The following is a 15,058-nucleotide window of genomic DNA, read 5'->3' as shown; positions in this document are numbered from 1 at the left end:
TATATATTTTATATATAAATATATTATTTTATCATATTCGGTTCAATTTCGGTTGAATTTCGGTTGAACCCTTAAATTTTTGCACTTTTAACTCTATCTGTTCAATTTGATCTTTAGAATTTTGGTATTTTGTATTTCAATATGTATTTTGTAATGGTGGCTAATTTTTTATGTACACGTGATATAGTTGTTAAACTATGTATCTACCTTCCTAGCCCTCCACATCTTATTTATACAAGTTTACTAGCAATAACTTTTCATGTAGTGAACTAGTTTGAATGATTAGTGAGACACAGAGAACCATGGGGTCTGTGGAGTACCAACCATTGCTAGACTCAAACACAAAGGTTTCAGCTTTGTCAGCTGATGCCATTGAGGATTTCTTGGAATACAAGCCAATCGAGGCGCGATGGTGGCTGAAGCTTGTTGCTTGGGAGTCAAGGCTCCTCTGGCTCCTCTCTGGTTCTTCCATTATTGTGTCCGTTTTCAATTACATGCTAAGCTTTGTAACATTGATGTTCACTGGCCATTTGGGGTCTGTAGAGCTTGCTGGAGCTTCCATAGCTAGTGTTGGAATTCAAGGTCTTGCTTATGGAATTATGGTATGCATTCTTATTCTCTCAAAAAACTCATACTTATCTTTGGTAATATTATGATAGTATGCTCAGTTTTGAATTCTAAATTTCCATCAAACAGTTGGGGATGGCGAGTGCAGTGCAAACAGTGTGTGGCCAGGCCTATGGAGCTGCGAAACATGCGGCAATGGGAGTCATATTGCAAAGAGCAATCATCCTACACTTAGGTGCAGCTGTGCTACTCACATTCCTCTATTGGTTCTCAGGGCCTTTTCTAAAAGCCATAGGTCAATCAGACAGCATAGCCGAGCAGGCGCAGATTTTCGCCCGAGGACTAATCGTTCAGCTCTACGCATTCGCGGTAACCTGTCCAATGCAGAGGTTCCTGCAAGCACAGAACATAGTGAATCCTTTGGCATACATGTCAGTTGGTGTGTTCCTTCTGCATGTTCTTCTGAGTTGGCTAGTTGTCTTTGTTTTGGACTATGGACTTCTTGGTGCAGCACTCACTCTCAGCTTTTCTTGGTGCATTCTTGCTTTCTTGAATGCTCTCTACATTTTTCTTAGCCCAAGGTGCAACCAAACTTGGACTGGTTTTTCTTTAAAAGCCTTCAAAGGAATTTGGCCTTATTTCAAGATCACACTTGCTTCTGCTATCATGTTATGGTATGTAACGATTTAATCACACGTATAGACGTGATAAGATCATGTGAAATTTTCATATCAGATAATCTTTTTAAACCTGTCAAAACATGTTAAATATATAGAATAAAAATGTTTATATACATATTTATTTTTGATAAAGTCGTAACGAACCTAAATGTAGTTTGGAGATATGGTACAATCAAGGAATAGGACTTATATCAGGTCTGCTCCCAAATCCAACAATCTCACTTGACACAATTTCAATTTGGTATGTTCATAGTTCATATTTAGAATGATCTTTCTAACCATTGTTCAAATTTCTTTCTAACAATAGTCTCCATGTTAATGTGCTTTTCAGTATGTACTACTTGAACTGTGACATGCAATTTATGTTAGGACTTAGTGCAGCAGCAAGGTAAGTTACCAAACAAAACACACAATTTTATTTTATTTGTTTCATTCACTCAACTTTCAGACAAACATTTTGATCACAATTTCAATGATTTCAGTGTGAGAGTTAGCAATGAATTAGGAGCAGCACATCCAAGAGTAGCAAAATTTTCAGTGTTTGTAGTGAATGGAACAAGCGTCGCAATCAGTATAGTATTTTGTGCCATTGTCTTGATCTTCAGGGTTGGTTTGAGCAAGCTTTTCACCACTGACTCTGAAGTCATTGAAGGTGTTTCTAGCATGACTCCATTGTTAGTCATATCTGTTTTCCTTAATGGCATTCAACCTATACTCTCAGGTAATAAAGAAAAAACACTTTTGATTATACTTTTATAGCTAAGTTTGATAAATGTCTCCAGACAAAAATGTTAATCGATTGTTTTGTTAATCCAATTGATTGATTTTCTAAGAAATACGACTTCAAAATCCTCGACGGATGTAATAGATCAAAGATAAACTTTTAATCGATTGTGATTGCCAAAAATTATTACGATCAATAGAAGATCTAATTAGTTATTGTTTTTGTTTTTTATTATTAATAAACATAATAGATGAATGATAAAATAATAATTTATAAAATAAAAAATAGTTTTTATGATTAAATAAAATATATGGGGTTAATTTATAATTAAAATTAGAAACGAACTATTTAGCAGTTATTGAAAAACTTAAAAAACATGTTTTGTTATAAGACCATTTAATGGTCCAAACGTCCTCGAACCATTGAATCCTTTGCCCAAAGTGTCTTCATAAAGTTGGAATGACTTAGTCAAATTTGTTATATTCTTATCTATTCTTATTATATAAAAGTTGATACAAACCTATTATAATATAAGTTTGTGACATATTGGTTTATGTGATTATACCACATCATCAATTTTACATAGATGTCAATTTTGCAAAATAAAAATAATAGATATTTATATAGTAATAATACAAAAATAATCAAATTTAATACCTATTATTACTCAATTGAATTAAAAAGTAACGGTTAAATATAATTAATATCTACATTAAAACTATTATCTGATTAATTCGTAAAGAATATAATACTTTTAAATTTATAGTATATAGTATAGTTAATTTAGCTATTTGTGCATTGTGCGTGTCTTAATCTAATATGATTTAAATGCTAATGGCTCATTTGAAAATTTTCAGGAGTTGCAATTGGAAGTGGATGGCAAGATATAGTTGCTTATGTAAACTTGTTTTGTTACTATGTCATTGGTCTTACTGTTGGATGTATCCTTGGCTTCAAAACATCTTTAGGAGTAGCTGTATGTTTGAATCTTTACCATTTCCCTCAATAATTAATTACTGCTCCTAAGTTTGTATTAGAATTAGTGTAATCCTAAGCATTTGGAATTTCTTGCAGGGTATCTGGTGGGGAATGATCCTTGGAGTTTTTATACAAACAGTAACTCTTATAATTCTGACTGCCAGAACAAATTGGGATGCTGAGGTAATCAAATTTAAAACATTAGACTCTACAACCTTAAATATTTTAGAGCAATTTAGTACCAGAAAATTGACTAATGTAATGTGTCATTTGATCTTTCAAAGGTTAAATTGATGATCTTTTAGAAATTAAGTTGCACGTGTATGACATTATTAAAGGTGAGATTATGAAGCAGTTTGTAATTGTTGTTTGTAGGTTGAGAAAACTGTCGCTCGAATCAAGAGATCTGCAGAAGATGAAACCTTGGATCAATTGGTTACTGATGCTTAGAATAGTAATTTACATCAATTTTCTCTGAGCTTAGTAGAAATGCTGGTTGCCAAGCACAATGATGTTAATTTGTGCTACAACTACAAAAGATGTTTTTGTTCATGTTTTTTTTTTTCGCATATTTTTGGTATCAAATAAGGAAGTTCACTTATGTGAAGGTTATAATTTACATAAATTATATGCATGGTGTATGAATGTGATATTATTAATAAATTATATTTATTCTGTTTAAATCAACTCATGAATTTGAACCAGTTAATAATCTTTTATAAAGTCAAAATTGAATTTTAAACTTGAGTGTTAATGATCAAACACCAAATTCAATTTTCAAAACTTACAAGTTACAACCCAAATAGGATTAAATTATTCAAAACCCCACGCAGTCTTTCAAACCAAGGAGGCATGGAGTGTCTGGAAGATTCCCAAAATCGTGTCAATCACGTTACGGCTGCTGGATCAGAATAATAATCAGATAGAAGATTGAGAAACCAGAATATGATGGTAGATGAATGCTATAGTGCTTTTGAGATTGTGCCTAACTTATTAAAAAAGATAAATAGATAATATTTAATAAATTTTAAATATTTTACTTTTTGCTTTAAACATTTTATTTTTTACCTTTAAAAACAAGTTAAGCAATTTAGACACCATAATAAAAGACATCATAGAACTCACCATGATGGTATAAGGTAAGTTAATGACTAATATCTCCCGTCCCCTGATCCTAATTTATGACAAAAATTCTACCGAACTTCGAGTAGGTTAAAAAAAGGTTGGAGCGTAAAAGGCGAACACCAAGCGGTTCCCATATTTTATTACAGTACAGCACAGCACAGCACAGCACAATAGGCACAATAATAATAATGAATTATGCAGTTTTCATGAGATTATTCAAATCGAGACTCCATGAGTCTCAGCACTCTCAAGGTACAAAGATTCACAAAACCATAACAAGGCATGACACATATAAACCCAACGTAAAGGAATGATTTACAAACGTGATATCAGAAGAGGTATGGACAGAGCCTCCTCCCCCATCACAGGCTGGAACAGATCAAGCTCCCCATATCGCTCCAGGACGCGCATCCTGCAGTCCTCTGCTGCCATCATCGCAGTAGAGAATGCCCCATGCACGGACCCCGGATAGAGCGCGCTTGTTGCTTCCCCTGCAAAGAATAAGTTATCTACAGGCACTCTCAGCCTCTCGTACAGATCATGTGGCTTCCCAACTGCATCATAACTATAAGAGCCTAATGAATTAACATCTGTTCCCCACCGTGACACAAGATACTGAATCTGCATGATCGAAATAAGTTTCATTGTTATCACATCATCTTCGGAGAATCGAGGTGAAAAGAGAGAGAATAGTCGGAGTAGTAGTTACCGGGGAGGAAGCATCTGGAAGGATCTTCTTGAGCTGCATGAATGCGAAGTTAGCAGCTGCTTCATCAGACATTTTCTCAATGTCTTTGGCCAGCCGCCCAGCAGGCATGTAAACAAGAACAGGGTGACCTGCGGCCTTATGGAGATTGAGAAAGTAACTGCATCCATAAGATGTCTCAGCAACCACTCCCAAGAACTCCACATTAGGCCAAAACACATTCTCAAAGTGTAAAATTATTTTGTTCTCAATCCCAACCCCAAGGTCAGCAATGGCAGCCTCTTTCCAATCAGGGAGCTTCGGCTCGAACTTTATGCTCTTTGCTTTCAACACCCCAAGAGGTACAGCAACAACAGCAGCATCGGCAATAAATGTCTCTCCGTTTTCCACTGTCACCTTTACTCCATTATATCGTCTTTCGATTTTTGAGACCCTGAAAAGTGGTCCAGTTAATTAAGTTAAGGATGATAACAGGATAGACTCTCAAAACAAAAACTTCTAACGATTATCTACCTATGTCCCAGGCGAATGTCAAGACCCTTAGCCAATGTGTGTATAACAGGCAGGTAGCCCCTGACCATAAGACCATGACCACCAGGAAGCAATTCTTCCTGTAAGCAACATATAGACCAAAATAAACATGACTTATACAAGACAAATCTTGATGCATCTAATAATTAAACCTCAAACTCAAACCTATAGCTCATAAGGATTAGTTTAGAATTTCAAAGTGTAAGCTTCAGAGATATGGATAGAAGATAAGATTGTACACAGACAATGAAACTGACATATCTTGAATTCAAATTCTTCGACATACCTGATCCCAACATTTGAGTGATATGGTATCCGAATCTGCAGCAAACCAACCCTCCATTCTGCACAAATACCACTGGAGCACCTTGTGGGCAAGCCCCTCTAACCTGCATCCCGTAAGGAAGTTTAATTAAATCCATTTTGTTCTTAGAGAAAAGTAATTAGGCAGTAAAGGAATTTGTGCTATAAGTAAGAACCGACCTGAATTCTGGCTTTCTTTCGAAAACAATTGAAAGTGCCCGGAGTATGGATATGTCTTCACTGAGTTCCTGTCGGACTTTATCTGTCTGCATTAAATAAGAGCAAATTGTTGGAGAAAAAGCTTATTACAAGTATAACCAAATATCAGAAGTATCAAATAGAAAGGCAATGGCTCATGAAAATAAATAAAATAAATATAATGAGCAACTTACCTCCTCTAAAATCATCTCAAATACTTTACCAACTTTTTTTACAAGTTCTTGGGGAACTTGAATACCATCCATATCAAAAAGTGCATAGCTGCAAAACGTCGGACAATATTCAATTAGTAAAGGGAAAAGTTTGGAACCAACTTTTTTCATCCAACAATCAGTCAACATTTTTCTTTTCCTTTAAATTTCTCTCTCTCCCCCATGATCTTTGCTTATCCACTACTTTGTTGTTAAAGAAAAGTTGGTTCCCTAGCAAAATGCATTAGTAAAATATTCTCTCCAACAATGTATATCATTAAGGGACAGATGTTGGAGCTTATTAATGATTAATTGGCTATCCATTGTAGCGACTCTGTTAGCATAACTAAGATGTATATAGTTAGATCATTTATTTACCATAGTTAGATCATTCATTTTATATCTTTACTCTAGTTAGTACAGCCTGTATAGTTAGTTAGAATAACAATTTTGTTAGTCACTTGTATATAAGGCCATTCTTTGTATAGTACAGAGGGTGATTTGCCACACTAACGGAAAATCTTCAGCTCTATCTTCCATATTCTCTCCTCTCCTTATTCTTCTTTCTTCTCTTTAACCATTTTTCTTTCTTCGTTTACACAGCCTTACCAGTTCACTGGCTCAGATGCCAAGTTTTAACAACAGAAGATAGTTCAAACCAATTTCATAAGTTAATTGTTCAAGTGCAGCACAAACAGCTATACAGTACATAGATGATAGAGCATCAAAATAAATGCATTTACCTTTCCAAATCATGGTCATAGAGGACAGAGTTATCCTCACTTGTACGGTAAAGAGGTAATCCAAGCCTCCCAATCAATGGAGCCAGTGGATTCTCCTTGCAAACTCCATGCAACCTGAAACACAGTATGTCATGTTTAATACTAAACAAACACAGACTTCTATTGGATTCTCATCAACATTTAAATAAAATAGAATAGAATAAAAAAAAGTTTTACCATGATGCTCCTAGGTCAACAGGGAAGCCAAAAGAATAATCAGTATGAATCCGGCCACCAAGTCTTTCCCTCGACTCTAAGAGGACAACCTGACGAAAATAATACCCTTTAATATAACCCCTCAATAGCACATGTAAAGTAACTACAAGCCATAGAGACAAGTCAACAGAATGACATATTATCATTTTATAGAGTTGCATGCAAGTAGATAATATCAGGTAAATATTTGTTATCATTTTATAGAGTTGCATGCAAGTAGATAATAGCAGGTAAATATTTGTTTGCTTGAATACCTGAATTGAGGCATCATGAAGTGCCCGAGCCGCAGCAACCCCAGCCATGCCACCACCAATGACAATAACAGATGGTGACCTCTGCAACTGCCCATCAACCTTTCCAAAGCAATCAGCTACAATGAAAGGTAGGAAGATAACAAAAGAGAACCCAAGTTAGTAACAGCAGTAATTCAAGATGGAAAAGAAGAATAAAATAAAATAATTCCAAAACAAACATTACATATATACACACTCAGATCATCCAAGTTAACAACTCTTAAGCTACATTTAGTAGCTCGGAAAGACAGTACTCAAAATTTGTCTTAGGACACTAAATTTTGTACCTATCTCCAGATCCAAACACATTCCTCTGTCTAAAAGACTAAAACCAAACACGGCCTTGAATACACAAGCATAAGCACAAAAACAACTCAACTATCTTTCCACAAGTTGGCGTGGCAGATATCTGAGGATGATGTCTATTCTATTTTCAAAGCATAACCATGCTTCTTTAACAATAACAAAAACTCATCATGATAAAAAATTATTCTACTAGGTATGTGGGAGTAAAACCATTCAAAACATAGTTAAGGGACTGCAACCCTTCCCAAAGAAGTTAAGATCACTTTTAGTAGCTAGATTTTCAAAACCCACCACCCTAACAGCATGAGTTTACACATTTGACTAGACATTAGTAAACCTAAGATTCTACCCTTTTCCTTCTCCAATTAGTATGCAGATTATTGTTTAATCTGACCAAGTGATGATTGGTTATCAGATTAATAATTTTTTCACAGTTGTGAATAATTTACTCATCATTCCTAGTTTGTAAAAGAAAATATATTATATTATATTATTATAATATCATATTATCAACTGGAAAAAAAAAAAAACATGCATGGACATTTACAAAACGAATATTAATTTGATCTAGAACTTCGGACATATCAAATATGAAAAGTTCAAAAAGAAAAAATAAGTCGTAATAATAAATAAAACATGGTGATCGCAAACAAACCTCTGCGCAATTGAGAATTGCTCTTAACTCGAGACTCCATATTGCGTTGATAATGATCGGGTATTACAATTGAGATTACTACTACTATTAATTTCGATTAAGGGCGAAGAATTTATTAATTGAGGTGAAAAATGGAGGATAAAGATTAACAAACAAGTAACGGAGCGAATGGAATTCAAATTCGAGAATAAACGCAGCTTCCCCAACCAGCTCATGCAGCTAGCTAAAGTTTTTTCTTCCGTGAGAAAAACCTCGAAACAAACAACGCAAACCACTCTCGATTCGGATCGCGACGCGATCAAGCGAAGAGAAGAAAAAGTGACGAACAATCGCAGTTTCTGCGTTTTCGTTCCGAGAAAAAATATACAAACTCAATTCGCAGAGAGTCGCGATCTCGAGAGGGAGAATCGAGAGAGAAATTAAACTTGTCGGTGTTTTATTTTTCGGGAAAATTGAAAGGGGAAAACGTGAGAGAAAAAAAAGAAAGAGAAAACTCTAGAGAGAGAAAAAGAGTTGAACTGGAAAATTGAGATTTGGTGTTTTCTGCGCGTATGGTTGAGTAATTGAGTTATGGGTTGCAGCTTTTTTATAGTTTTTTTTTTTTTTTTTTGGAGTCAGCTGAACTTAGGGGTGTACATGGGTCGGGTGAAACCGAATTTGATATGACCCAGACCCGACCCGAAATATATATCGGGCCTATTTGTTAGACCCGAACCCGACCCTAGACCCGATAAAACCTATACACTTTCGGGCCACGATTATACCGGGTAAAAATCGGGCCGTTAACATTATATTACCTTGATACCTTCTTGTAAGTTAGCATATAAAAATATCCAAATTTCCAAGACTCCAATCATTATTTGACATAGTAAAATTCACTTAGAAAAATATAATAAGAACCAACTCTTCTCTAAAATTAAAGCATAACGATAATCAATACTAATATTGCCTAATAACACCAAATATTTAAATCAATACAAATAACACAAAATTATACATTAGTCTAAAGTCTTATGCATTTTAAACATAAAATATTAACTTATAGTCTTATATATAATGACTAATAACACAAAATATTAAGATTTACAACACTTAAATTTCACATAATAATAGCCATCATCCATCACTAATAACACAAAATATTAATTATGTATGATGACTGGGCCACCGGGCCGATTTCGGGTGACCCGAACTATGGCCCAGATCCGACCCGAAATAATAACCGGGTCTATTTTTGAAACCCATACCCGACTCTAGACCCGATGAAATCACACCAAATTAACCCCTAAAGTGTTCGGGACCGGACCGGGTCTTCTGGCCGAGCCGGGCCATGCACACCCCTAACTGGGACGGTGCGCGCCGTTTCGCGTGGGTGCACGCGCAGGGAGAAAAAGGTTGAAGGGTTGAAGCGACGTGTCGTTTTGTAGTTTTGGTTAAATTTTTTATAGGGTTGAAAACGACACAGGACGTGACTGTGTTTGGTTTGCCTTGGGTTTTGGTCGGTTGAAACTTGAAAAGGAATAAGCGAATATGATATGAGGATAACTGGATAAGTAATACTTTTCCATAATTATATCAATGGAAAATGATATTTATAGTTATACTATTAGAATTAGGAAATAATTAATAACGGGTGAAAACTCAGGTGCAGTCGACTTCATGTGAAATTGATAGTTGAGAGCCGTTAGATGAAAATTTAGTCAAATCAATCAAATTATCTAACTGAGAAGTCGACTAAATTTTCATTTAACGGCTCTCAGCTATCAACGTGAAGTCGACTGCACTTGAGTTTCCACCTTAATAACTCTTGAATTTGTAAACAAAGTTTAATCTATTAAAAAATAAATGACAATTTATATAAATAAATCAATTGAATTTTAAATTTATACAATTATAATTTGTTATAACAGGTTATATTTTTGTTCTATTTTAATTTTATGTGGTTTATAATTTACACGTAATCTGCTACAAGTAGTGTGATTACGCTGAAATTCATGCCATGCAGAAACTGCTAGAAGGTGTCGCGGTTTCTGAAGAATCTGGACCATGTATAAACCACTTCAAGTAGCGGTAATTCGTTACACTCTGTAGCGAAATATGTATGCGTGGGTTCTCTATATGTATATATCAGTAGAAGGCAATTATGAAAAAGTAGAGTGTCATTTTCATAATGGATAGTGAGGAGAATTTCCTAACTCTAGTGTATTGCTCTTGAAAAATTTCAAAAAAGCAAAAGGTACGGTGTTAATTCTTTTGATAGGGAACTATTGAGTGTCTTTATTTGGCTATCGAATACCTTATCAGAGTTAAAAATCAGTATATTACAAAATTTTGGGGTGTGTGGGATCAAGTGGGTAAAGAAGTTGTGTTTACAAGATCCCTATAACTATTGTGTCAACTGGTGTAAAGTATGATACATTTGTGATAGGATCCGACGAAGAAATGTAGGTTTTGTTTCACTGTCGGCGAAGTTTTTCGGAAGTGAGAATACATGAGTTGTATGCCAAGTTGGAAGATAGTGTCGACAGTTATAGGACATCAACTCCAAATCCTCAATCGACTGCGTTAGGGGTGCTTATATATCGATGCCTGTGGTTGCACCTGCTTGTCTGTTAGTTGAACCTCCATCTATTGCAGTTGGGATGGCTAGTTCACCTCGTATGATTCCTGATTTTGCAAGTGAGAGTGAACCAGGTCGAGTTGAAAATGCGATGCAAGAGGATGATTCGTTGAGGTCGACCACGAACTGTGCCTGGTAGCCCGAAATCTAAGCCTAAACCTCCGCCATCTGGAGCTAGTAGCCCGAAATCTGAATTCGGACTTCCGGCATCTGGAGTTGGTACTCCTCTATTTGAGCCTGGACCTCCGGCATCTGCGGCTAGTACTCCGGTACTTGTGCATGATCCCGCTTGAATATGATTTTTCCAAATTTTTCAAATTCTCTCCCAACCTCATCCTCTCTATCTCAAGCCACATTTTTCTTTCTTAAACCAAATGTTCCTCTCTCTACCAAATGAAGAAACCGCTGCTGGCTATCACAATTTTATAGCCAAGCTACACGTAAACCGCGACATCCTCTAGTGAATTAGGGTAGCTATTTTTTCTTCGTAAACCGCTGGACCCTATAGTAGTTTATGCATTGTAGAATTTCTTTAGAAACTGCAACACCCTCTAGGAGTTTCTACATGTCACGAATTTTAATGTAATCTGTGCTACCCTATAGCGAATTACGTGCAAATTTTAAAATGTTATAGCCTGCAGCAATTTACATAGAAATAATTCAGAACAAAGTTGTAACCTGTTTCAAAAAGTTACAATTGCGTAAATTTGAAACCAATTTGATTTATTTATGTAACTTGCCCAAAAAGAAAGGGTAAAATACTATTTTGATGCTCAACATTTGGGGTAACTTTTAATTTGGTCTCTAACGTTTCAAATGTCCTATTTCAATCCCAAAACTTTTAAACACATTCAATGTAGTCCTACCATTAAATTTGACAATAATAATTAACAGAATGAGTGACGTGGACGTTAATAACGTTACTAGTTAAGTCATATCTTCTTCTTCCATGTGTTAGAAAAACATAATCAAAACTTTCTTGTAATACTTCTCCTCAATTTCTTTTTTGTACAAAATTCTAAATCCTAACAATCAATCGTCAGCGTTTCAAAATCAAAGGAAAAATTTTTATATTAGTGATTATTGGTGAATTGATTTTATTTACACACTGAAATTGAATGTTATTGTTGGCTCTTTAATACACGAATTGTTTGTATCAAATTTAATGGTGGGACAAAATTAAACCTGTTTAAAATTTTTTTTGGGATTAAAATAGGACGTTCAAAAGGTTTTTGGACTGAAATAGGATGTTATGAAACGTTAGATGTTAGGTACCAGACAAATGATATAGCAAAATATAGAGATGAAAAATTAGATATTTGTAAAAATACAAAAACAACTGAATAACTTTCTTTGAGAATTACAACTTCTCTCTATCATAAGGAGATTACCATAACACACTCTCTTGACAAAAGGAGAATACACCTCTCTTTATATATAGGAGAAAATCTCTCAAAGAAATAAAACTCTCTATGTAACTCAATGTTACTATTGTTTTTGTTGGATGACTTGATTGAAATGAATTAAGGAAAAACTCAATTTATAGGTGAGTCTCTTTAATATGAACTATCCGTCAATTAGAGATATATAATTCTTTTCTTTTTTAATCATTAAAATTCTAAGGTTATAAATTAGGATTGTTTATTACCTTTTATTTTATTTAGTTATTATTTATTTATTTTATAAAATTAGCTTTACTAATTTTTACATTAGGAGTCAAATTAGGATTCGACCAAACATTGTGAACCAAAATGATATTTTACCCAAAAATAAATTTTTCTCAAAATCCTTTATAATTAGGTTGGTAAATTCACTCTAGCTAAAATGTGTATAATATTATGGATATTCAAATCTAAACCGATACAAATTAAATTACTTATTTAATCTAATTAAAACTAAAAATTTATTAAAATTATACTAATTTAAATTTTATTAGATTCTATTTTTGACAAACTGTATAAATTTTGTTATATATTTTTATCTTATTATTATTTAATAAATATTTTATGCTCAAAATGAGATTTATTTATTTATTTTAATTAATTTATAATTTTATTTTTATTGTTATATTATTATTAATTTTTAAAATATTATTAAAATTTGTTATTTTATTATTAATTATTTAAAATTTAACATTAAAATTTGTTATGTATATTTAATTTTTTTAACTTATAAAATTATAAATCCAATCTAATTCAAACGGTTTAAAATTTGATCGGATAAAATCGAATTGTGTACAAATTTATCAGATGAGTTTTTTTACTCAAATCCAATCAACCTAATGCTTTTACTTGATTGAATAATCCTTGAAGTTTGATCCAAGATTCTGGGATCATATCAGTCCTCAGTTCTCACCTAGCTTATACCATTATCGTCGTGATAAATTCTAAGTCTAATTACTTTTTGGTATTTGATTTGGCACCAAATTACCAAATTTAGGGAGCAATTTTACACACTGATTTTGGAGATTTATGTGTCCGTAAGCTTAGAAGAATTGCGTGAGAATAACTTGGAAGTAATTCCTTTTTCGGTAATAATATTTGATAACAAACAAAATTAATTAAAAATAATTAAAATTTATCTTATTTAATATTATTAATTATTATAATAATTAATGAATATTAAATAAGATAAATTTTGATTTTTTTTTATCTCTTTAATATTATTACTTAAAATTATCAGTAAAATACAGTTAACTAATAATAATTTAATAAATAATGTCAACTAATGGATGAATTAATTTTATCGGAATAAATTATTATTTTTATTTATAAAAAATAAAAGCACAGAGAAAATTATTCAATGAAAAATTAAAATAAATTTTATTCATTTTTAAAAAATGTTGAATAAAAGTATTTAAAAATTAAATTTGTCTTGACTCGATTCAAAAAATTAGGTTAAATTCTCAATAGTAGTTATTCTCAAATTTCTTAAAATTTAAAGGACAAATTACCTATTGTGAATTTGTGATGTTATATGATTCAATTTTTGTATTAATTTAATTTATCAGTTTAATTCACTCAAATCATACCAAAATAAATAAATTTAGGTTGGTTGAACGATTAGCTTCCTTATTTATCAAATAACTATTAAAAATTTAAATTTCACTTTATATATATATAATAATTCATTAACTTACGATAAATCTATAAACAAAGTTTCAATCCACAACGAATTTAGTGCTTATCAATCTGAGAGATACAATAAAAAGTTAAAAACTAAAAATATCACACTAAAACAACACCCTAAAGATAAGGTAACTTTTTATTATTAATTTGCATAGTTAGTACATTGAACTCTAGATATATACTACAGATGTTCGCAGTGCAGTTTGAATCAGTTTTAAGTCAAAAAATAATCTAATCCAAACACTTATATTACTTCCATGCAGTGCAGTTTGAATTTGATTATTTTTTTTAGAGAATCTGATCGAATCCAATCCAATTTCAAACGATTTAGATTAGGATTGGATTTGCGATTTTGTAAATTAAAAAAAATTAAATATACATAACAAGTTTCAACATCAATTTTAAATAACCAACAATGATATAACAAGTTTTAACAATATCTGAAAAACCAATAATAACATAACACAGAAATAAAATTAGAATAAAACTTTATAACCAAGCAAAATACTTAATCAAGTCCAATCAAGTTGTTATAACCGTTTTTCACATCACGCGCTTCTTATCCTCCTCCTTATCCTTCGCGTTCGTCCTCTTTTTTCTTTGCATCCTTTCTTCTCTTTCCACTGATGTTGTTACTTCTTCTTTTTTCTTCGTCTTTTTCTTTCATTATCGTCATCTTTTTTTTCTTGTTCAACTCCTCCCTCTTGTTTTACCTTTTCATGATTCTTTTTGTTTTATTCTATTAATAAGAATAAAAAAATTAAATAAAGAAGAAGAATAAACACATAATACTGCAAAATCACTAGGAAGAAGAGGAGAAAAAGAAAAAAAAACGCAACAACAATAGCAACAGTAAAAGAATGACGATGAGGAGAAAATAATGAAGAAGAAGAATAAATGCGAATAAGAAGGAGAATTAATGCAAAGAAGAAAAAGAAGAAGGAAGATGAGTAAGAGGGGGAGGAGGAGAAACGTAGAAACATTTATGTTAGTGGGATAGTTGGACTGTGTATTCACATTCTCACTAATGAAAT

General features: G+C 32.9%; 2 protein-coding genes across 2 annotated transcripts; one reads left to right on the top strand and one right to left on the bottom strand.

Moving 5' to 3' along the window:
- The first annotated feature begins 260 nt into the window (after positions 1-260).
- On the top strand, positions 261-3,579 carry LOC107609952 (protein DETOXIFICATION 41-like). The gene is made up of 8 exons (XM_016312017.3): positions 261-602; positions 697-1,241; positions 1,402-1,488; positions 1,579-1,635; positions 1,730-1,968; positions 2,829-2,947; positions 3,046-3,132; positions 3,325-3,579. Exons 1-8 carry the CDS (start codon positions 279-281, stop codon positions 3,397-3,399), a joined length of 1,533 nt encoding a protein of 510 aa, XP_016167503.1. The 5' UTR covers positions 261-278; the 3' UTR covers positions 3,400-3,579.
- Positions 3,580-4,175: 596 nt separating this feature from the next.
- On the bottom strand, positions 4,176-8,837 carry LOC148550194 (polyamine oxidase 2-like). Its single transcript, XM_088493091.1, has 10 exons — positions 8,277-8,837; positions 7,277-7,392; positions 6,984-7,072; positions 6,768-6,881; positions 6,007-6,094; positions 5,795-5,880; positions 5,598-5,700; positions 5,294-5,391; positions 4,784-5,213; positions 4,176-4,695 (listed from the first exon to the last, which is right to left on the bottom strand). The coding sequence occupies exons 1-10, from the start codon at positions 8,314-8,316 to the stop codon at positions 4,390-4,392; spliced, it is 1,470 nt and encodes a 489-aa protein (XP_088349217.1). The 5' UTR covers positions 8,317-8,837; the 3' UTR covers positions 4,176-4,389.
- Positions 8,838-15,058: the final 6,221 nt, after the last annotated feature.

This window comes from Arachis ipaensis, chromosome B7 (genome assembly GCF_059453495.1).
Source record: "Arachis ipaensis isolate K30076 ecotype BB chromosome B7, ASM5945349v1, whole genome shotgun sequence".
NCBI classification, from domain to species: Eukaryota; Viridiplantae; Streptophyta; class Magnoliopsida; order Fabales; family Fabaceae; genus Arachis; species Arachis ipaensis.
Note: the sequence above shows the minus strand (reverse complement) of the source record. Positions and strands in the feature narration are given on the sequence as shown.